Source organism: Nilaparvata lugens, chromosome X, assembly GCF_014356525.2.
Source record: "Nilaparvata lugens isolate BPH chromosome X, ASM1435652v1, whole genome shotgun sequence".
NCBI classification, from domain to species: Eukaryota; Metazoa; Arthropoda; class Insecta; order Hemiptera; family Delphacidae; genus Nilaparvata; species Nilaparvata lugens.
In genome coordinates, this window is record NC_052518.1 from 2,596,615 (window position 1) to 2,622,070 (window position 25,456).

Here is a 25,456-nt window from a genome sequence, read left to right on the forward strand (position 1 = left end):
AACTTTAACAATCAGTGAGTATAGAGATATCAGTTATATAAGAAACATCAGAGAGAAAGGTACATCAGTTGTCTCTGGTATAGTCAATAATTATCGACTTAATCACATTCGACTTTCAAACATTGACACTATTCAAATGTATCCGTACATATTTTGATGAATGGAGATTTATTTGATTATATTCTACTAGCCGTCAGGCTCTGCCCCCTGGACCCCCGACTGGATCATCCAAAAATGAGATCAGCGGGCTCGCTTCGCTCGCCTGCATAATGTAAACATTTTCTGTCTTTTACTTGATGAAAGAACTCAGAAAACGAAAAAACCGCTAATTTTGGGCGTAATTTTGACGTTATTGCAAATTCCTTCCAACACAACATTATTACACCCTAGCTGAGCTTCTGTACTAAATTTGAACATTTTCAAACGCTAAAAAACGCTGGAAAACACACAGATTTTGGGCGTATCTTTGGAAATTTTTCCAAATCCGTTCTTAGTGCGCCTCTAAAGGGCCAACTGAACATACCTACCAAATTTGAACGTTTTTGGTCCGGTAGATTTTTAGTTCTGCGAGTGAGTGAGTGAGTCAGTCAGTCAGTGAGTGAGTGTCATTTCGCTTTTATAGATATAGATACTACTTCTTGTGGCCTAAACTGGACAATACTGATTTGGTCAATGTGAGATTCAACAATGCGGTGCAATGTGTCATACAGCGTACAGAGAAATAATTTACATTCAGGATGTGCGATTACTGGTATATATATATTATTATAGTTATTATTTCAGTTATATTCGGACATTACCGGTAATTTCGGGCAGAGGCTATGTCAACCGATCTTCAATATCGTGTGATTATAGACTCCGCTAAATTTTTTACTTTCCTTGCTCTATTACCATAGGTAAGGAATGTATTGCTTTCCAAAAAAATTAAGGCACCCTAATTTCAAGTTTTCTATACGTTTCAAGGTCCCCTGAGTCCAAAAACATGATTTTTGGGTATTGGTCTGTGTGTGTGTGTAGGTGTGTGGGTGTATGTGTGTATGTCTGTGAACACGATAACTCCATTCCTAATTAACCGATTGACTTGAAATTTTAAACTTAAGGTAATAAAGGATCAGTGAGGATCCGACAACAAGAAATTCAATAAAATTAAATCCAAGATGGCGGAAAAAATGGCGGATAATTACTAAAAAACCATGTTTTTCACGAAAACGGCTCTAACGATTTTCTTCAAATTTATACCATGGATAGAGCTATTTATAAGCTCTATCAACTGCGATGAGTCTCATTTCTGGGAAAATTTCAGGAGCTCCGTAATATTCTTGAGAAAAATGGCAAATAATTAATAAAAAACCATGTTTTTCACGATTTTCTCAAAATGACGACCGATTTTTTCAAATTCATACCCTGTATAGTTATTTATCAGTTCTATCAACTGGCATGAGTCTTTTTCCTGGGAAACAAATGGGGGGTCCACCCCATCCTTGAGAAATGGACTTTGTAACCTCCTTCTCGTGCATGAGGTAGGTAGGTAGAGCAGTTTATAAAAAGAACACATAGTCGAGATATTTCATCTGTAGAACAGCTGTTTTGACGACTTTTGAAAAAATCATCGAATTTCACAATTTACACAAAGGAAAAAGTACTCTGAAAACAATTATATATACACATATACAGTAGTCTGATCGTAGTTGCAAATATGTTGCTGCCAATCGTCATTATGTTATTCCCCTAAATTATTCTCGTTTAAGAATGAGGCTTACAGTACAATGAGCAAGGAAAGTTGTGTGAGTGTACCACACCAGATTTTTCTTGTAGCGTCATGCAGGGTTAAGGTCACAGGTGTACAATGTGAACCAATGTCTTAAAATTCAACATTGCTCAATCCATCTTTGAGATTCAGCCATATTTGTTCGCTAGAGTAATGGAAAACTGAACCTCTCATGAATTCCCGCCACCACGCAGAGCCCAGGCGGAAATTTGAACGTTATCATATTCCATACATAATAGAATGCATTGATAGGTCTTCCAAACAAAAAATGGATCTCGTCAATATCTCAGACAGCTTGTTATATTCAGTTTCAAAGAAAGGAAGCGCTTACTGAAAACCCCTATTCATATTACATTTTACAACCATTGCACTATAATGAATTAAGATTGAGATCTTATCAATTTTCAAGAAAAAAAGATTCCCCTTTTTTAAAATAAATTTGTTTGTTCGACTACTTTTTTTAATGTTTGTATTACTTGTTTGACTGAATTTTATTCTAATATTGCACAAAAGCCTTTGGGCCTTTGAAAACCCATATTTACCCTACATTTTACAATCATTGCACTATAATGAATTTAGATTGAGATTTTATCAATTTTCAAGAAAAAATATTTCCCTTTTTTAAAATAAATTTGTTTAATCGAGTCCTTTTTATTTGAATTATTGTTTGTATTACTTGTCTGATGGAATTTTATTTTCGCCACACTGCACAGAAAGCAGCTGTTTTCCAGTCCCTACGTAGATCTGAAAGACCTTGTTTGCAGACGACGTCAGAAAAGGGTTTCTTTTCCGGTCTAGGCCAGAAAGTTGTCTCTTTCCAGCCGCTTATGGCTGGAAACAACGCGCTAATTATTATTAATAAGTCATCCGCTAGATCGGGCGAGTGTCCACTTTCATAATAAGCTGAAGTCGCCATGATTTTAGTTCCAGTTTCGAATCAAACTAATTCGCTTCGCAACCAGTTTTATTCAATTATTTATTGTTGATTAGTGCATTCCGAATTTTCAAAAATGCTTGAAGATGACTGTGGTATTCCAAGTGAAATTTTAAAAGAATCTGAATCCTGACTGCAAATCTTCTACCACTAAAATCAAGAGATAGGTACGATAGCTTAACGAGTATTCTTTATTTTGTATTCTTTATTTATTTTGTCAGCAATACCTGTAGTGTGGCGAAAAATATCGTTCGCACCACGGGCAAAAATGTTTTTCCAGCTCTCAATCTTTTCTAGTCCTCGGCCTACGGCCTCGGACTTGAAAACCGATTTCGAGCTGGAAAAATCTCATTTTCTGCTCTAGGTGCGAAATATACTATTACTGAAATTTACTTATTAGAGCAAACAATACAATGATCGGAAAAGAAAAAAGAGGCTATTGCCCAAAACTTCTTCAATTTCCTAATTTTGTCTTATATTGTCCAAATATTATGTAGGTTATGTCTATCAAAATGTATACACTAAATCATCAATCTCAATATACAAATCAGAATGCAACAAAATAATTAAATTTAGATAGATTGATAATACAATTTTCGTAAAAATATGAAACAAACTTCAAATTCACAAAATAATTCTATAAAAACACATAAATTTTGAGCTCGAGAATATCACGTTCACCAAGACAACAGCTGTTTAGTCTATTCTCATATTGTACCGGTACTAAGTGCCGGTTGCACAAAAGCCGGTTGAGTTTTAACCGTTGATTAATTTCACGAGAACCAATCAGAGAAAGCCTTTTAGAAAAGACAGCTCGTGAAATTAAACACAGTTAAAATTCAACTGATTTTGTGCAACCGGGACTTATTGTTTGTTTGACTATAGTGAGGTCCACGTTATAATGACAGTATTTGATCAACTTTGGTATTGCTATCCTTGTCTATCTTTCGACAAAGCCGGTGTCCTTTACTAGGTCCACAACGGTGCCAATTATGTTTTTGACAGTGTAGAAATATGATTAATTAATGCAGAGAATCGGCATCGCTATTCTTCTATCTTTATTCACTGCCATTATAACGTGGACCTCACTATAGATTAAATGAATTGAGTGATTGAGTGAATTCGAAGAGTTTATTTTTTAAAATCCTTGAAAGTACCTATTTTCCACTTTCAAAGATTATATTTTGTTCTTAGTAGCCTACTGCATCATACGGTGCTTATATTGTCTCTTCATTGTTTCTGAAAAATGAGATGAACTATCACAAAAAATCCCTACAACAGAAGCTGCTTAGATGCATTCAAACTGCGAAGTACAAACATGTCATAGGCCTACATACAAACTACATGTCTAGCATGTGATGAGTGAGAATCAGAGTATATTATACTGTATAAAATTTCACATTCTCAATTCAATTCAATTCAATTCAATTCAATTTATTTCCTCAAAAAATCATATACATATCAGTTATACAAAATAACTAATAACAATAATAGTTATACAAAAACAATTCCAGGAAATATATTTCCCCACTTAGACTATAAAACTCTTACTCTATAAGACTCTATACTCGTTGGTGAAAATCTGAAGTCATGTATTCCTGTATTCCAGAAAATAATCCTGTTTCTTTTACTGTATAGAATTTCACATTCTATACTCGTTGGTGTAAATATATGAAGTCATGTATTCCAGAAAATAATCCTGTTTTTCTCTCCATTCTATTAATTTCCATCTTCCCTATGAATATTAAACATTTTCTTTCATGATAGAGAAAGTGAAAGCTTAGCTTCATTTCGGAGAGGACTGTTTCAGAGTAATTTTTTATCGAGCAATCTGGATGACTCATGTAAATTGCATAGCATTCATCCTGCTATGGATTGGAGAACTGGGACATAATATAACTGGACATAAAAATCAATATTGTTTCAGCACAATGGTATTCCTGACTACAAGTCTTGGTACAGATGTTTGTTATTATACAGTAGAATGATCCGAAATCTTTACAAGCAAGATATTTTATAGTATTTTCAAATTCACAAAATAATTCTATAAAAACACATAAATTTTGAGCTCGAGAATATCAAGTTCACAAAGACAACAGCTGTTTAGTTTATTCTCATATTGTACCATATGGATGGTAGTAGGCCTACCATCATAGACTAAGTAAACACATGTTAGATCTGTGCTACCATATAAAATATAAACTACCTAGAGTTATAAAAATTACAAAACTAAAAACCAATCAGAGTATTATAACATTCTCTCTAAAAGTTACTACTAAATATGTTTCGAAAATTCACACTATTAACTGATGATATGTTGTGGAATATCTCCATATTAAGGTGAAATTTTTGTCAAATCCACATAATTTATTAGAACCAATCTAAAGTTTCAATGCACTTAAGACATCATTATCAGTGGTCTTTTTTGGTTGTACAGTCTAACCAAGAAGAAAAAACCACTGATGTTGCCTTAGTGCATTGAAACTTAGAGCTCAAATGTGGAACTGACAATATTTCTTTTATTTCACCTAGAATAGGTTTTTATCAAAGTTCTGCGATCTTTAGAGATCTGCGAATCTATCACAGTTCTGATCTTATTATACTATTTTCTATGTAGTGTACATACAGTACTACCATAGGAAAATAGAAACTACACAGATTAGTACAAACCACAAAACTGAAAATTAATTCCTCTCTGATACTAACAATATAATTATCTATAGTTATCACAAATTGCTTTTTTCATATCATATACAGTTCAATAATTATTCTCTTAGTCTATATTATGTAAATTCATCTATAATTTCGCTTGTTTGTATATAAGTGTATAAGCCAGTATTTATATTGTAATCTACATAAATAAAGTACTCAATCAATCAATCAATACTACGAAAAATGTTTTCATCAAAGATTTGCGGAAATATATATATTTACTTGTAAGCAATAGACAATTGAAAAAATTGGTTTATCTAGGGTCATATTATACTATATTCTATGTAGTGTACATACTACTATAGACAAATTTAAACAGACATGCAAGCAAACTACAAAACTAAAACCTATACAGAGTATTATTTATATCCTCTTTGATACTACGAAATATGTTTTCATTATCAAAGTCTTGCGAAAAGAGATACATTTACTTGTAAAAGATAGACAATTTAAAAAAATTGTGCATCCAGCGAAGTTAATATCTATGCTAGGGGTTATTCAAGAGATCCTTTGTTACAATGAAATATGTTTTTCCCTTTTTGTGTAGTTGAGAAGTTGATATTGTAGTAATTATTCATATTGAATGAAAAAGACTAAGAAATTGTCAAAAACCACAGATAAATCCAGACAATCTCTTAGTCTTTTCCATTCAATATGAATAATTACCACAATATCAACTATCTATCTTCGTAGAACTTTAATAAAAACATATTTTGAGAAGTTGATATTGTGGTAATTATTCATATTGAATTAAAAAGACTAAGAAATTGTCAAAAACCACAGATAAATCCAGACAATTTCTTAGTCTTTTTCATTCAAAATGAATAATTACCACAATATCAACTTCTCAAAATATGTTTTTATTAAAGTTCTACGAAGATAGACATATCTACTCGTAAGAGATATTCAATTTAGGAAAATGGTGTACCTACGGAAGTTAATATCGGTTTGAGCTAGAGATAAGGCAACGGATCAACAGTCTCAGAGAATCGTAAATATGAAGTTCTTCCATTTTTCTATCGATTTACAACACTGGAAGGCTGTAAAAGTCAAATACATATCCTGATTGGATTGCACCATTTTCTCCGACTTCTTTGAACTGAACAGGAATTTGCTTCGAACTCTCAAAAAGAAATAGGTGAGCTATGATGAGTCTAGAGATTATCTCTGGTAATAAAAATATCCAGAACATTTCTGAAGAGCGCTTATAATCCCTCCATATTTTTACAACGTGAAGCTCATGCTGTAGTTTAGTACCGTAACTAAAAACTCAGAAGATATAGCTCGAATGTTTGAACTGAATTTATTCCAACGAAACAATACCGGTATGTAGATCTCACAAAATGTGAAAATTTAGAATAGTGTATATAATGTGACTAAAGACTCAATTCAATAGCTAGGTCGATTCCTACAGTAGAAATGGCTCGAATGTTTGAACTGAATTATTCCAACGAAACAATACCGGTATGTAGATCTCACAAAATGTGAAAATTTAGAATAGTGTATATAATGTGACTAAAGACTCAATTCAATAGCTAGGTAGATTCCTACAGTAGAAATGGCTTGAATGTTTTAACTGAATTTATTCCGACGAAACAAGTATGTTAATTTCACTTAATGTGAAAATGTAGAATAGTTTATTGAATGTATAATGTATGATATTTATTGATTGATTGAAAAAAACAAAATTTGACCGAGCGAAGTGAGGTCTAAGATTCAAGTCGACGGTTTGGCATTTCTCTTAATGTTTGAATTTTGAATGTTTGAATGTTTGAATGTTGAATGTTGAATGTTTGAATGTTTGAATGTTTGAATGTTTGATGTTTGAATGTTTGAATGTTTGAATGTTTGAGTGTTGAATGTTTGAATGTTTGAATGTTTGAATGTTTGAATGTTTGAATGTTTGAATGTTTGAATGTTTGAATGTTTGAATGTTTGAATGTTTGAATGTTTGAATGTTTGAAGTTGAATGTTTGAATGTTTGAATGTTTGAATGTTTAAATGTTTATATGTTTATATGTTGCGCATTTCGGGCGTAACGCGGTAATAGATTTTCATGAAATTTGACAGGTATGTTCCTTTTTAATTGCGCGTCGAGTTTATACAAGGTTTTTGGAAATTTTGCATTTCAAGGATAAAAATAAAAGGAAAAAGGAGCCTCCTTCATACGTCAATATTAGAGTAAAATCAGCTATAGAATTATTCATCATAAATCAGCTGACAAGTGATTACACAGATGTGTGGAGAAGCCAGTCTATTGCTGTATTTCCATTAGGTCTATAGTTTCAATCAGGTACTTGTGGATGAGAACACTGCGTGAGGTCTACTGTTCACAGAACTACTAGTTAAATTTTAACATTCCACTAGTGAAACTTATCATTAACTTATCTTCTTGGAACCATTTTCAACGACACTACTAATCTAATTTCTTTGAATATATAATCTATTAAAACTAGTACTCACTGTCAAGCGCTTTCGGATTTTCTAAATCCATTCTCAACACTGAAATAGATGAGTATTAACTTATCATCGTCGAAACAAAGTATTTCAAATCATCAAACAAAAGAACTAGTATGCCATTTGAAACAACATGCTCAAGAATCTATAATAATGCCTTCTTCAAAAGAGCATAGTCTCAGAAGCTATTTTCAATCATAATAATGAAATATCCGGATAGTTGAAGGATTGGAAATTAATGAGAGCTTTAATCGTCCTTCTGCAAACAAATCTATGAAGTTTTGCTAAAATTTCAATCTCAGTGTAATAGAATTAGAGACTTTTTCAGAAATGCAACTAGAACTGAACATGAATGGTTGAATAAGAGTGTGAAGCATTCATAATAATAAAAATAAGCCTGTACTGCCCACACAATGTCACAACAACGTTCTCGTCACAAAATCAAGCCAAAACAGTTTTTGACTGAAGATGATGAAAGGGATAAGTGAACCTACAGCTTTAGGTGGGTTACGAACCACCGGAAAGTGATTTGCAGCTCGTAACTGTTGATCAATCATTCTAACACATTCATAATACAGCTGTGCTTTTAGAATATTGAGTTTGTTTTTTGATCCTGCAAAATTATTTCTTTAATATGTGAATATTTCATGTTCTAGTGATAATAATGTAAAATATTTCTTCTATGTTTGGTTTTGAAGCATCTAAATTTAAAAATCTACTTTGCAAAGGATTGAAACTTTTGTGGAGTGAACAACTACAAGACTTAACCTATTTCGGACTATGTGTAACCTTATCTAAATTTGGGAGAGGAATAGCACAAGGTTACCTTATTTTTGCTCTCCGTATCATTTTGATGATGTACTTATTGTATGAATCAATAAAGAATCAGACTAATAATCACTCCTAACCCAGACAAAACTGAAACTCAAACTGCTAGCTAGCAGATCTGGTCTCAAGCGGACACCATTCCAACGCCAGAACCAATAGCGATCGATTATCTCAACCCGTACTTACCTACGACATAGATAAAGGATGATTATAACAACCTATATTACTTTCTTGTCTCTGCCTACGATAAGAAGAACTCGGACAAAAGACAATGACACTTAGACAAACAATTTTTAATTATGTCTATATGAAGCTCTTAATGAGTGTCAAACATCAAGTGTGAGATCAGATTCAATATTGTCTAAAAATTTAAAATTGGATTGTTTTGAAGGAATAGTAAATTCGTATGGTTTTTTATTAGTGGGGAGTCCCTTGCGGGAAGGGAGCCGTCAATGAGATTTACGACTTTCAAACTTCAGCCAAAACTGACAGTTCAACGTGCTCATCCGATAGCACGATTGTTATAATCTTGCATTTTGTTATTTGAGGCCCATAAATTACTGAACCACAAATAGTTACAACAGTGTATTCCAAATATTGACGCAATTCCCCTAAAAATAAACTCGAATGATGAGAATATATAGAGAAATATACTAATGAATGCAATATGTTTTTAAAGAGAATGATTGGTGAAATACAAGCTGCTTCGAGATACTTAGTCATCCTACTTAATAGCTTTGACATTCTTTCACTAGCTCAGTTGAGTTTATTTAGTGTAGTGATCTCAATCTTTTTAGTTATCATGACTATTAAAATAATGTCTCGTGGGGAAAGAGAGTAATAGATAGGCCTACTCTTTTGATTATGCATGAGAAATGTTGGTAGTTAAATTCATTCCATCCCCATTAATTTGTTTACAAATAATAATGTTAAAAAATACATGAATAGGAACCATCAACGGACAATATTGTGAATTGAACATTGGTTTAGCACCATTTTGAAAGTGATTTGTAAGTACTGTAGGAGTACAAGTCATTGTGGTGGAGTATGAATCTCGAATTAAGTGTGTTATGATAAATAATTATTGTATTCCAGAATCAGAAAACTATTGCCTGATAAGTGAAATATATTTCGGGGAAAATTTGGATAATTCCCAAGTGTACAAGTGTAAGTTACAAGTGAAGCTTGTACCTTACAAGCAACTTGTAAGTAAATTTATGCTCATTAAGTTTGTAGAGTGAATATTGATGTTGTGGAACTTTCCCATAATTGAAGAGACTTGATATATTGTCTAAGAATCCACTTTATATTAATAAAAATTAATATTTCACAGGAGCATGCTTTAGTGTGTGCTAACACATCATCAGCTGTAAGTTATGATGACTGAAAAGTGAGCTACAAATCATTTATAACCTGAATCTCGTGCATATTAAACTGGAGAAGTCGCAGATATGGAAATTCGTCTACTGTTGTGTTTCCTGAAGTGTCATAGTATAATAATAATAATTGAATAAATAAATGAATCAATAATGTTTCAATTAACATCAAAGGTTAGTTTCTTCACTTTATTAGTAGCATTATTAGCTTATTTTATTATGAGCTTATACTTCTTTATTTCATTCATCCTTTATTGATTCATACAATAAGTACATCATCAAAATGATAGGGAGAGAAAAAATAAGATAACCTTGTGCTATTCCTCTTCCAAATTTAGATAGGGTTACACCATAGAGGAACAATAGCATAAGAGAAACTAGCATGAAGAACTAGCATAAGAAGAACTAGCATAGAGAAACAATAGCATAAGTAGATATCCCATGGTATAGGGCGTTTATGTCGCAGCTTTTACTGTTATCTCAAGCTGATAGTCCACGTAGTTCTTTCCTGTGAAGCTTTATGACGCTGGTAGTCTCTCATATTGTGCCGTTCATACACTCCTACCCGGTCAAAACAGTAAAAATCGACAATAATCGACAGTAATCGGCTTGAGATAACAGAAAAAGTTGCGACATAAACGCCCTATACCATGGGATATCTACTTACGCTATTGTTTCTCTATGGTTATACATAGTCCGAAATAAAAAGGAGATTGAGTTTAATATGATATAACGCGGAACTCGCCCTGAACACAGCTGGATTGTCTAGTAGGGGATTACAAAAATGTTGTATTTTATATTTTTGTATCAGGGTTTTTTTGGAGAATTCATTTTAATTTGATTTTCACAGTTGGATTTAATGTAGATTCAAGAATTGATTTTGTGTGTTTATTTATACATATTTTTGGTTTTTGGTTTACTATCTTTTGGTTTGTATTTTAGAATATTATCACGGCAAATGTACCAATAATTTAAAAAATATTTTCGAACTCGTGGCTGGAGCTCAAGGCTTCTTTTTCCAGCCACACCAATGTATATTAGTTGATAAGTGTTATTTTGTAAATTTCTAGTGAATTGATAAATAAATAAGATTTATGTGAATTTATATGGTTTTCTTTTAGGAATTGGATGATTTATTCATTGAATATTGTATAAATTTAGAGATTGTATCAATAATCAATTACCTGGCTGGCCCATCGACAAGGCATAGTTTCCATCGGCTGCCTTGGAAACCCTGAGCTGCAGTTGGGGCGCCAAATCTAGCAGAAGATCATGGTCGTCGAATAGTCGATCAGCCTGACCGGTGAGCGCAGTGCTAGAGTCCGTGACAGAGTCAGTGTCAGTGTTGTTAGAGGTGTTGTGGGCGAACTTCCTGTCCAGATGCAGTCCTTCTAGCAGATAGAAGGAGTGTTTTTGCGAGGAGGCAAGCCGGTGTAGAGCTCTTGACACCTCGCCGCTCAAGCAGCCAAGCATGGAACCTGAGGCCATACCGGCACATGCACACAGCAACACTAGGACTGGCCTAGTCCCGATAATCATGTCTGTAGCGCAACAGTTCACCGACTGAGAGACCAGAGAGACTCTCAGACTATACTCTCAGCAAAGACTCTCTCAAACCAGATGCTAGCGCGCTCAGAACTCAGAACCTTCTCCAGTACGCGACACTCCTCACGTACAACTTTTTTTGTCCGACACCGACGCCCCAAATACTAGCGGCACGCATCGTCTTCACTATTTCTTTTTTTCGACGGCAATTGCTCGATTTCAACTACTTTTATTTTGTTGACACCTCAACGAGGCCCACATTCCTCCTAGTCCAGACTACCAACTGCCACAACATTCTCTCCATCAATAGTGATAGTACATCTTAACCGGTTATTGAATCACTTCTACCGTTGTCTGAATCAGGGGGGCCGACTGAATTGGGGGAGCCTCTCAGTCCCCTTTTGCCTCCTTTGCATATATGAGATACATCATGCAAATGCATCATAAAATGTCATCGTTTTACAAGCTTGAGTACGGAATAAATTCAAATTTATTCTATTGGAAAAGTTTACAGTAGATTGCACACATAATAATAAGGAGTAATCTGTAATAATATATCGTAATAAATTTAGATACATCATAAATTTTAATATCCACGACATCATAAGAGGTCTTTGATTGAAGCTATAGACCTTATACAAATACAGTGATATACTGGCTTCTCCACACATCTGTGTAATCACTTGTCAGCTGATTTATGATGAATAATTCTATAGTCTGATTTTTACTCTAATATTGGCGTATGAAGGAGGCTCCTTTCTCCTTTTATATTATCCCTGAAATGCAAAATTTCCAAAAACCTTGTATATACGTCGACGCGCAATTCAAAAAGGAACAGTATTTATTAGTGAGTACTTTAATACTGGATTATTAGAGAGCTGTATGAGAGAGATTCTTGAGATCTATTTATTGTTTGGAAGTTCTATCAATACCATTTTACATGAAATATGATAATGTTCTAATGGCTGCGTGGTGGCGGGTATCCGAAAAGTCCAGTTTTTTAATTGATCTGGCGCACAAATCTCATTGATGGCTTGAGTGATGTTGACGTTTTGGGCATCGATCTTCTATTGGCATAGACCTTTCACATGTCATACCTCTTCAAGAAAAAGTTTAGCGGATTCAAATCACCCGATTTTTGTGGCCAGTTGAGATGTTGAGATAGTCTCTGCGCGAAATAAGCATGTATGAAAATCTCACATCAAGAATTTCAATTGCTCTGTCACATTGAACCACATCATTCAATCAACATCATACATCATTTTTTATGCTGAAATCGCATATCGCCCACATCATTGTGACAGGAAGTCAATAATCTTGTTGTATTCGCTAGTTAAAGTCAGAGAGGCCGAGATCTTTTGCGTGATGAGTGCAGCTGATTCTTCTGCTTATTTCCATTTATGCGACAATATTATACGCAAATTTTGCGATTCATTGTTGTAAGAGTGTTGTTTAAGCATTTACTGAACCAGTCTCCTCAAATTTGTTCACTAAATTGAGATTAGTCCTCCCGGATTTGTACGATTAATGCGATCATAAAATGGGAGAAGCTCTTGAAAGATTGCTTTAACAGAAAAAATATTGTTTGATGAATCATTATTTATACTTGTTATTGGACGCTATAACTCTTCATAGTAATTTGGCAAGACATACTGAATAGATAAGCATTAGAACCAATTTGAAACCTTCAGCTCAAACCATAAGGGCGCAATCAATCAAAGTTGGGAAACTCTTTAACAATCAAAGTAAGGTCAAAGTTAGAAAACGCTTAATAGAAAACCCTATAGTATGGGTGAAGCCCTATGATTGGTCATGAAGGTTGAGCTCTACTGTGATAGGCCGAGACAAGACAAGCCCAATTATTTCAAGTACCGTATATGGTCATGACAACAACCAATAAAGAGAAACTGAAAAATAATAAAAATAAACAAAAAACAGTAAAAATAAAAATAAACAATAAAAATAAATAGAAACTGAAGGATAATATGAGAAATGATGGAGAGAATATACTATTCGAAAACCATTAAACACGAAAATAAAAAAAAAAACACTACAAAAGAGGAGGGAGAAAATTTTATATAAAGGGAGAAGTCGAAGTTAAATTCAAGTAATAAAACAAGAAGATAAAAACTGATTAGCAGTAGGCCTTTCTTAATGTAGTAGATCAGTATTCATTTTTTGTTATAAATCAGTGGTTTTGACAATATCTGAACCATTGATAAAATTGAAGGGGAGGAGAGGCATAGTAGATTTAGTGAGGTCCACGTTATGATGACAGTATTTGATCAACAATGGTGTTGCTATCCTTGTCTATCATTCAACAAAGCGGATAGCGCATTCTCTTTCTCGCTTTGCTCTGTTGCCAGATCGTCTTTTAACAATGTAGAATTAATAATCAATTAACAAAATATTTCATCTTGATTATGAAAATAATTGAAAAATATAATTTCTTGCTTGATAAAATATAATTGATTATTTTAAAAATGAATGAAGTTAATACTGTATTACATCAATAAACCGGTATCAGCTACCTTGTATAGAAGGCATTGACAAGACAGAGGATCGGCAACGTTGTTCTCCTATCTTTCTCCATTGCCAACATGGACCTCACTATAGTCGACTGTGATCGGCCGTTTTCACAGTTGCCGATTCCTCGACGGCACGACACGACACGACAGGAAGCTCTCAGATTGGTTGATTTTCCTTTCGGCAACCTAATCAGCCAATCGACGAGCTACCTGCCGTCGTGTCGTGTCGTTGAGGAATCAATAAGTGTGAAAACGGCAATTAGTCGAAGAGTTGAAGTTGGTACACAGTGGAAACAGGAGGTGGACACAGTTCAAGAACATCATAGTAATTAGAAACATTATGAAGTGGAAATTATAGAGTGAAGCTGAGTGAGCTGATAGAAAATAACCTACCCCTACTCAGCCCTGAAGTCCCTTACAGTTTCTTCGTCTCTTGAATTCAGGGGCGCCATTTAGGGGTGGCACGGGGGGCCTAGGCCCCCCAAGGATCAGATAAATAATAAAAATGCGGATCTATCTACACGAATCCTTAGAATCTCATACTGATTTAATACTTTTTTTGAACAGCAGTAGTATAATTCCTTCTACAGTATCAACAATGTAGCAAATTTGCCTTGAAAGTATGGCTACGCAGTAATAAAGAATATATTTTTCTCTGTGGTATAGTTGAAGCTAAAATATAGAATGGGTACAATCAATGATGAGGGCACAATAAGTGAGTTATTGCTTAAATTTCAACGTGAGAATTAACAAGTTGCAAGATGTCACAGTGAGAGCAAAAGAAAGGACACAATCACACAATTAAAAATGTATGTTCACAGAGTTGGTGAGAATTATGGGAACAGCTTAATGTTTCTTTAGCTTTCCAACTGAAAGTTATTTTCCAATTAGAATATGATCCCTAATGAAATTGTTGAAATTGTCATTGTAGTAAAAGAAAAATTATATGTTTCCATGATTTTTAAGAAAACTGTTTCAGTGTATTCCTACTTTGGGGCCCCTCTTTAGGCTTATATTTCTAATAGATATTTCATGATTTATTAACTAATAATGATTGTATATGTTTGTATTGATACTTCAACCACATTTGTATAAGACTGGAAAAATGAAGCATATAATAACATCTTCGAATGTAAAATTTATGGGGGAAAACCTAGGACCCTCTATCCTTTGGGGTATTCCTTTCCCCCCCCCTCATAACACATGATTTTCGCCCCCCCCCCCTAGCAGTTTAGCGAAATGGCGCCACTGCTTGAATTGTATGGAGGGTTAAGTGTAAGAGAGGGCTGGCTGCGCCCTAACTTTGCCCTCCTAGGTTCTTAATAAAGGTAGTGAATCAATCAATCAATCTCTTGAATTCAGTATCTATGTGTAACCATATCTAAATTTGGGAGAGGAATAACACAAGGTTACCTTATTTTTCTCTCCTTATCATTTTTGATGATGGACTTGTTGTATGAATCAATAAAGAATCAATCAATCAATCTGCAAGTTTCTTTTTTGCTTCTGATATTCATCTACTTAATGAACTGCTGTAGAATTTTAGTTTTCACACTCACATTGTCCATTAAAGGATTCATATAAAAAACATGGAAAATCATGTAAATTAGTAAATCTCACAGTATGTAAACATACTGAATACACGTTACTTTACAGTAGTCAACTCCTAAATAACTACGGTATAGTTTCCAAACCCTGCTGAAGAAAATAATCGAATCCGTATTAATTATATTAATTCATTTAAATTCTCCACAAAAAGGCATTTTTCCACATACTCAACGCTTTTCATTCATTTATTGAAAAGTTACAGTATGTGACGACACCAGGGAGACACACAATATTATTCTTGCCCTCATAACACAGAAACTATAGTCAACCGCACGAAAATAGTCCGATGAAACTGGAGAAAACTTATAAGGAGGAAGATTGATTGATTGATCGATTGAATTACAATTTGTTTTTGTTCTTTTGCTGATGGGTGATGCTCAAATGAGCTGTAGGTTTGTGCGTGGGCAATGAGGCGGATGATGAGATATGAATGGACCTACAGTTTCAGGTAGGTGCCGAACCACCAGATTACAATATATACAGGCTTATACACAGATAAATAATACTGAGGGTGATGCCCACATAAGCTCTTAGGCTTGTGCGTGGGTAATGAGTGAGAGGGATGATGATTTGATTTGATTTGATTGAGTACTTCATTTATGTAGATTACAATATATACTGGCTTATACACTTATATATAATAGCTTACAATACAGCAAAATTGTAGATGAATTTACATAATATAGACTAAGAAAATAATTATTGAACTGTATAATATATGATACGAAAAAGCAATTTGTAATATAATAACTATAGATAATTATATTGTTATGCATCTACATAAATTGGCGGAGCTTTGGACCTATCAAAGTCAATTCTTCGGAAAGAATATTAAAAATTACCTCCCCACTAACTCTCTACCAAATGATGAGAGATGGCGACTACTTTTTAGGTAGTCGGGACCGACGAATTATCGTCTCCTCCGAAAGACGGGGTGGCTGTATCTGTGTGATTGTGCTGTGGTCAAAAACTTTTGCCCAGGTCGAGATTCGAACTCGGGTTCTCTTGATTATTGACCGGCGCGTTATCACTTACTCCAACGTGCCACTCCAATAGCTTACAACATAGCACACTTTCAATAAGAAATGTAAGTATGAATTTGAGAATATTCAAATCAAATCAAATTTATTGCCAAATTCATATAAATAATTCACAAAATATGGAAAACAAAATTCAGTTCCATACATTAGAAATTTACTAACAAAAATACAAAAGATTTTATTGAAACTAAATAATAATAAAATATATAATATTGGCGTTGCAAGCGAAACAAAGTTTGTGCGCTAGCAACGAGCATTCAGTAAGCACTCCAATTTGAGAAATCTAAAAAAAGTAACTGTAGAAACAAAAAAATTTAACAAACACTTCAAACAAAAAACTAGCATACACTTTCAAAAAAGAAAAAGAAAAAACATGATAGTGGAGTAGTTCATAGTATAAACATAAACGTAAACAAAATATAATTCGTTAAACAAATATTATTCATTTTGATATAATATTATCAAGAGTTTGAAATTAGTGCAGGATAACATTATATAAATTGGGTTCAGTTTGAGAGACAACTTTCAATAGTAAAGGGGGAAATAATTTGAATATTAAACAATACAAGATAAATTCAATTTTAAACTACTATGATATAATATTGTTCGTATCTATATGAATTGGTTTGAACAGCTGACCGTTCATTCTTGAACGAGGATATCCAAAAATATCCTCCCCTTAACTCTCTACCAAAGAACGAGAGTTCCTGGCTTAGCCGTTACATGCTACAGTTTAAGTTACATCCTAACCTTGACCCAATTATGTTAGGTAAAGTACCTACATTTGCCCCATATCCCGTACTTAACCGGTTTACGGAACAAACTGGTTGATCGGAACTAAAGTTAACTCTCCTGTATGTGTCTGTGGTTGTGGTCACGTCTACACAACACAAATAACCTGTCATTAGCTTCTCCATGCTGGCTCACTCTAACAAACGAATCAAAAAGATTTATTGTTCAAATTACATGGTCCAAAACTACCCAACGCACTCTATTAGAAGCTCATAAATTATGTGATAACAATATTCAAGCTCTTTATCACTTGATGTGCTATTAGTGTTATCTTTCTAACAGGTAACTCTTTCGCTTTGTATTGAGGAGATTGATATATTTTCTATTAAAAATTTATAACGAAGATATTTAGTCAAATAGGTATGGTAATGTCCACGTTATAATGGCAGTGGAGAAAGATAGGAGATCAGCGTTGCCGAGTCTTTGTCTTCCCAACGCTTTCTATATAAAATATTGAATCATAGAATGTACATGAGTTTTTTATATTAATTTTAATGACTGATGTTATGTTTTATAAGCATGATCTGAATATTGTTCTATGTTACTGCTGTAATTGTATTGACGTTGTTGTAACACGTTGTGTTTTTGACAATAAATTATTTGATTTGATTTGCCGATACCGGTATATGTGATGAAATATCAACTGTTCATTCTGCTATCAGTCTGCTAATTTATACGTTATCAAAAGCATCATGAATCAATTAAAACATTCATAAGACGAATTCAGGATACATTTTGAATTAGGATTCCAAATGAATATAATTGGCAAAGCTATGAACTTAAATGTTCAAAATCTATGATAGAACTATAAAGAATTATTTGGAATTATCAAAATCTTAAAAACTATAAGAAACTTTATGAATACTGATTTAGAAATTAAAAATGATTTAGAATGACAATAATTTATTATTATTAAAAATGAATAAAACTACAATAAATTATCTGATTTTACTTTCCTTGCCCTATTACCATAGGTAAGGAAAATATTGCTTTTCGAAAAAATTAAGGTACCCAATTTCTAAATTTCTATACGTTTCAAGGTCCCCTGAGTCCAATAAAGTGGTTTTTGGGTATTGGTCTGTATGTGTGTGTGTGTATAAGTGTATGTGCGTCTGTGTACACGATATCTCATCTCCCAATTAACGGAATGACTTGAAATTTGGAACGTAAGGTCCTTACAATATAAGGATCCGACATGAACAATTTCGATTTAATACAATTCAAGATGGTGGATAAAATAGCGAAAATTTTGTCAAAAACAGGGTTTTTAGCGATTTTCTCGAAAACGGCTCCAACGATTTTGATCAAATTTATACCGTACCTAAAATAGTCATTGATAAGCTCTATCAACTGCTACAAGTCTCATATCTGTAAAAATTCCAGGAGCTCTGCCCCATCTATGCAAAGTTTGATTTTAGATTCCCAATTATCAGGCTTCAGATACAATTTAAACATAATATTCCAAGTGGAAAAGATTGTGCATGAAAATCTCTACAATTAATGTTCAGTAACATTTTCACCTAAAATTTAAAATAAGCTCGAAATTCGAGAAAATTTTATTATTTCAATTGTCCTGTCACCAGCTGGCTTGGATCTTTGAATAGTAGACTTGAGATGCGCGTGAACACTAGCGTCAGGTGATAAATTTTCATAACGGCAAGGAAAGTTGTGTGAGTGCGCCACACCAGATTTTTCTATTAGAAACTATGAATCAGAACGATCTGAATTTGTTAAATAATATCCCTCAATCGTTCTTCCGAATATTTACAATGGACAATGATAATTTATTATTATTGTATGTACTTACTTGCATAACTTTGTTGACTTTGGTGAAGAATTCAGCAAATAGCTGATAGCAGTCTTGTTGAAAATGGTCAATTATACTTTATTCGTCATTAAAATATATGTTCAATGATTGTAACAAGATGATTGTATATGATTGTATATGTTCAATAAGATAAAACATGTTGTAATTATACTTCTTAATATAAGAGCTGTTGACTCGTAAGTAAAAGGAGAGGCGTGGTTGAAATGAAACGAAGACGATGATGGAGAAGAGAGAAGAAGAAGAAGAAGGAAGAAGAAGAAGAAGAAGAAGAAGAAGAAAAAAAGACATAGAAGAAGAAGAAGAAGAAGAAGAAGAAGAAGGAAGAAGAAGAAGAAGAAGAAGAAGAAGAAGAAGAAGAAGAAGAAGAAGAAGGAAGAAGAAGAAGAGAAGAGAGAAGAAGAAGAAGAAGAAGAAGAAGAAGAAGAAGAAGAGAAGAAGAAGAAGAAGAAGAAGAAGAAGAAGAAGAAGAAGAAGAAGAAGAAGAAGAAGAAGAAGAAGAAGAAGAAGAAGAAGAAGAAGAAGAAGAAGAAGAGAAGAAGAAGAAAGAAGAGAAGAAGAAGAAGAAGAAGAAGAAGAAGAAGAAGAAGAAGAAGAAGAAGAAGAAGAAGAAGAAGAAGAAGAAGAAGAAGAGAAGAAGAAGAAGGAAGAAGAAGAAGAAGAAGAAGAAGAGAAGAAGAAGAGAAGAAGAAGAAGAAGAAGAAGAAGAAGAAGAAGAAGAAGAAGAAGAAGAAGAAGAAGAAGAAGATGAAAAAGATAAGCATCTTATTCTAATAGAAGATGTAATAGAAGAAATAGAAGCATCTTATTCTAATTATACTTCTGCATTGTTGGAAAATTATCTGGCACCGTTGCAGAACTAGAAAAGAATAGCGCTATCTGCTTTGTCGAATGATAGACAAGGATAGCAACATCAATGTTAATCAAATAATGCCATTATAACGTGAACCACGCTATAACAGGTAACTCTCTCGCTTTGTATTGAAGAGATTGATAGATTGGAAATTTCAAATAGAAGAGATCTGGTTTTATTACATAATTTAAAATAAGTTGTAATTTGAAATCATGTTGGTGATGCGTTTCTCAATACTTTTTCGTTGTGGAAATTTCGGACGTTATCATTTTCATCCAGATTATCAACTCCCAGGAACTTTAAAGGCTACCTAATTCTTCTCAAATTATAGCGTGAACCGGTAATCTATATTATAATAAAGGAAAGAACTGGCTTGTACACACGTACGGGATAGGAAAATTATGATTGACGTATCATCTCGTCTCAACTACTGAACTGATCAACTTGAAATTTTGCAAATAGATTCTTGATTAACCGATGATGGTTATGGGCATGATTTTAATTCTTCAATATTTCATTACGTCAAGTTTTCAGGTTAATAATAATAATAATAATAATAATAATAATAATAATAATAATAATAATAATAATAATAATAATAGGCAATTTTATGTGCAATAGAACGGCTTAAGCCTTTGTATATTGCAGCTGTCAATGAAGATCAATTAATGTATCATCAAAGTGTCAAGAATCTCTTATCTGGCTTCTTGCAAAGATTTTATTTTATTTTTGAGTAAATTTGAATGTTCAAAGAAGTCGATTCTATTGGCCAAACGGTTGCCTATTGTGATACATCTTTTAAGAGGCGATGTATAACTTCTCACATAGGCATGAAACTGATGGAAATTCCTCAAGTAATCCTCAGGTTGTCAAGTTTTAAAATAGACCATTGCGGAGCACGGGTTACCTGCTACTTTAGAAATAATGTTAGATTAATCATGGTAGTAAAGTTATTCACTTTAAAAGCTCCTTCAAATATCTGTAAAGGTGATTTTGATGTAGATATCCATATTGAATGAGAACGAATTGATATTGTCAAAACCTCTAATCAATAAACAATTTAAGATACCAGTTTTACACCATTATCAATCTCTAGTAAACTGGAAGTTCAAACCACGGTGTAATGAACAACGAGGAGTGATGAGTATTTCCTTATTCCGTGCTTAAACATTGATGAGCAGAATTGGCCTGTATAGTGTGGATAAAAACCTACGATTGGCCATTAGCTGGAGACCAATGAAGGTTGAGCTCTACTGTGATTGGCCGAGACAAGACACGCTCAAGTATTCCTAATATGGTCATCAAAACCGTTAAACAGCAACCAATGAATATAAACTTAGTAACCAGAGTAAAAAATCTGGTGTGGCGCACTCACACAACTTTCCTTGCTCATTGAACTGTAAGCCCCATTCTCAAACGAGAATAATTTGGGGGAATAACATAATGACGATTGGCGGCATATATTTGAAACTACGATCAGACTTCTATATATGTGTATATATAATTGTTTTTAGAGTACTTTTTCCTTTGTGTAAATTGTGGAATTCGATGATATTTTTTAAAAGTCGTCAAAACAGCTGTTCTACAGATGAAATATCTCGACTATGTGTTCTTTTTATGAACTGCTCTACCTACCTACCTCATGCACGAGAAGGAGGTTACAAAGTCCATTTCTCAAGGATGGGGTGGACCCCCCCATCATTTTCCCAGAAAAGAGACTCATGCCAGTTAATAGAGCTGATAAATAACTATGAAGGGTATGAATTTGAGAAAAATCGGTCGTCATTTTTGGAAAATCGTAAAAAACATGATTTTTAGTAATTATCCGCCATTTTTCTAAAGAATATTATGGAGCTCCTGCAATTTTCCCAGAAATGAGACTCATGTCAGTCAATAGGGCTTATGGATATTTATCCATGGTATAAATTTGAAGAAAATCATTCGAGTCGTTTTCGAGAAAACCGTAAAAACATGGTTTTTTAGTGATTATCCGCCATTTTTTCCGCCATCTTGAGTTGAATTTTATTGAATTTCTTATTGTCAGATCCTCATGGTATAAGGACCTTAATTTTAAAATTTCAAGTCAATCGGTTAATTAGGAATGGATCTATCGTGTTCACAGACATACACACATACACACATACAAACATACAGACCAACACCCAAAAATCATGTTTTTGGATTCAGGGGACCTTGAAACGTATAGAAACCCTGAAATTAGGGTACCTTAATTTTTTTTGGAAAGCAATACTTTCCTTACCTATGGTAATAGGGCAAGGAAAGTAAAAATCCAGAGAAGATTTTTATTTTGCCGAGATTTTAATAGAAAATAATCATATGTTCAAGGCTGAAGAAAATTTTCAATCTCTGCTTGTCAAAATGTCTGCAAAGGTAGGCAGATAAACATTTTAGAAGCAATGAAAATAACTGGGATGGTAAAAAATGATTCCATGTCTAGTTTAATGAAAAAGATAAGCCAGTAAAACATCACTAGTTTAGTCTTATCTCAGAGTACCTAGTAATTCAGTTTTCAACTTCTTGTTATTTTACTTTAGAATTTGACCTTGTCTTCATATAAATTTTCCTACCTTTGTTTCTCGTAGTAGTTATGGTATTTCCCCAATTACTGGTTTTCAAATAGTTTATTCTCGTTGTTGGTTATCCATCTTGTTTTCACTATTATTATTACTATTAAATTTTATAAAACTTTAAAGTGAAAAAACACTCACATTCTTTGATGTGGCGACGTCCGTTTCGTGCTGGTATTTCCACGCCAAACAGAAACTGAAGTGTTTAAGGTTATGAGGGTGAAATTTGATCAGAGTGGGGGTGGAGGGGAGTTTTGGCGGTTAATGGAGGAGGATTTAAATGAGTTTGTCAAACAGGGTGAGGGAGGAAAAGTTGATTTGGTCATTCAGAATATTGTTTGGCTGTTGTGTGGTGGTTTGTATATTTCAAACTGTTCTAGTGCATTTAATTTCCTGTTTTTGTGGGAATAGTGGAGCATTTCGAGGTTGTTGTCTATGTCAGGGTGTGTGTGGTCAGTGGAGATAATGTGTTCTGCAAAGGTGGAATGGGAGGAAGGATGGGTAAATTGCTCTTGTGTGTTCTTTGAATCTTATATTGAAATTTCTAGCTGTTTTACCTATATAAAATTTGCTGCGATCTTTACAATTATTTAGCTTATAAATTTCTGGTCTATTGTATTGATTTTCAGAGGTGTTTTGTGGGGACAAGAGTTTTTTCAGTGAGTTTTTTGTACTGTATGCAACCTTGTATTTCATTTTCTTGAATTATGCTGCTATTTTGTAAGTTTATTCTCCCATTTTCTTTATAATATCTTACCATTATCATACCTTTTTCTTTTGGCTTAGTTACTAAGTTTCTTTTCATTTGATGTTGTATAACTCTTCTCATGACAGAAATATCATATTATGTACTGGAATAAATAAATATTTGAGATACTAGAGCGAGTCTTCTCTCGACCAATGGCAATAGAGTTCAAACTTTATTGGTCAACAGCTAATAGCCAATCGTAGGACTTCACCCAAAATTATATTCTATATGCTCAATTTTCAAGTTTTCAGTATACTAAGGATTGATAATGGTGCAAAACCCGACCCTATTAAAGTCTGAAATTGTTTTGATAAATAAGAGGTTTTGACAATATCAAGTCGTTTTATTCAATATGGATATCTACTATAACAACATCATCGTCATAAAAACACATAAAGCTAGTTTTGAGGCATTAGTTTTAGTTTTTCAGAAATCTGAATTTTATAGAAAATCATTTGTATGAGAAAACGAAAGAGCTGAATCTAGCAGCAATCTAACCCTACTTCGATTTCCCTGTCTACTCAAAACAGTAGCCACTACAGTAGACAACAACACAGTTGATTCAGCATTCTTACTGTCATTGACCTTGGTCGAACAGTTATTTATTGTATTGATTGTTGTTGTTATATGTATGATCTTTTTTGTTTTTTCATGCAATAAATAAATTATTATACTTACTAACTCCGCTACGAAAAATAACAGAAAAAATATCATTCTAAAGAACTTTCCAACTCAACACTTAATAATATTGAAAGTTTCTTCAGTGAAACTATAATCAAGTACTGAATTGTGCACATTCTCGAAATACTTCAATAATCATTAAAGATATGAACTTGAATCCGGTTCCTTTGGACTCCAAATTAAATTTCGCATAATTTTTGACCATTTTAGAGAATATTGATGTCACCAAAACATTATATAGCCAATGATTAATCGAGATATTGTGACAATAATATATGGTATCCCATGAAATGTACTGAATTGTGCATATTTTTTTATAAATATCTCGATAATCATTGAAGATATTAACTTAAAACGGTTCTCATTGTACTCCAAATCAAGTTTCTCATAAGACTTGATTTTTTTAGAACATATAAAATTATCTAGCTAATGATTATTGAGATATTTAAGAATGTACAGTACAGTAACAATAGTTTCTGGGATATTCCATGAGATATATTATCATGTGAAAGCTCTACAAAACGGTTTCTTTTTGAAGCTGAAAAACGTGAACATGCTTTAAATTCAGAGCTTTTCAAAATAGTACTTATTGGCATTTATTACTGAGAATGATAGTTTTCAATGCATCTTATCCTTTGTCAAATACGGTAGGCCTCACTGTGATGAAACAGAATAGAATATATTAAGTACCCTTTTATTTAATTTTGTCATAAAATAAAAGTGTAATTAATATATTCTCTAGTGTTTTAATACTTTTAGTACCTAGCCCCAAAAAATAAGAGTGAGCCCAACTGTAAATACATATATATTATCATTATGAATATATCTTTCCTTAGTAACAAATAAACCACTCAATTATCATTCAATAAATAAATAAATTATTCTCGAAAGATTAATTCTTGATATTTTATCAATACCTGTGAGTTACATTACATTCAAGTATTTTTTCATAAGAATGTTTGTGATTTTAAATAGAAATACACAATCATAATATACACACAATACATAACATATTTTCGAACTGGTTTTGAGAGGGAATGTAAGAGAAAATTGAAAACTATATTAATTATAAAAATATTTTTATTTTCATAAAAAAAACCAACAACTTTTGAAGTTGAAGCATCGAGCTTATATAATACTTATACAAGGCATCATTAAGTACTTTTGATTTGA

The 25,456-nt window shown here is 33.2% G+C and overlaps 1 protein-coding gene across 1 annotated transcript in view; it reads right to left on the reverse strand.

Moving 5' to 3' along the window:
- The window catches only part of LOC111053686, an 80,951-nt gene extending 69,101 nt beyond the window's left edge, over positions 1-11,850 (reverse strand). Inside the window, exon 1 of the mRNA XM_039442233.1 lies at positions 11,260-11,850. Within this exon, the coding sequence (XP_039298167.1) occupies positions 11,260-11,614 (355 nt within the window). The 5' untranslated portion in view covers positions 11,615-11,850. The remainder of the gene's footprint in view (positions 1-11,259) is intronic.
- Between the last annotated feature and the right edge of the window lie 13,606 nt (positions 11,851-25,456).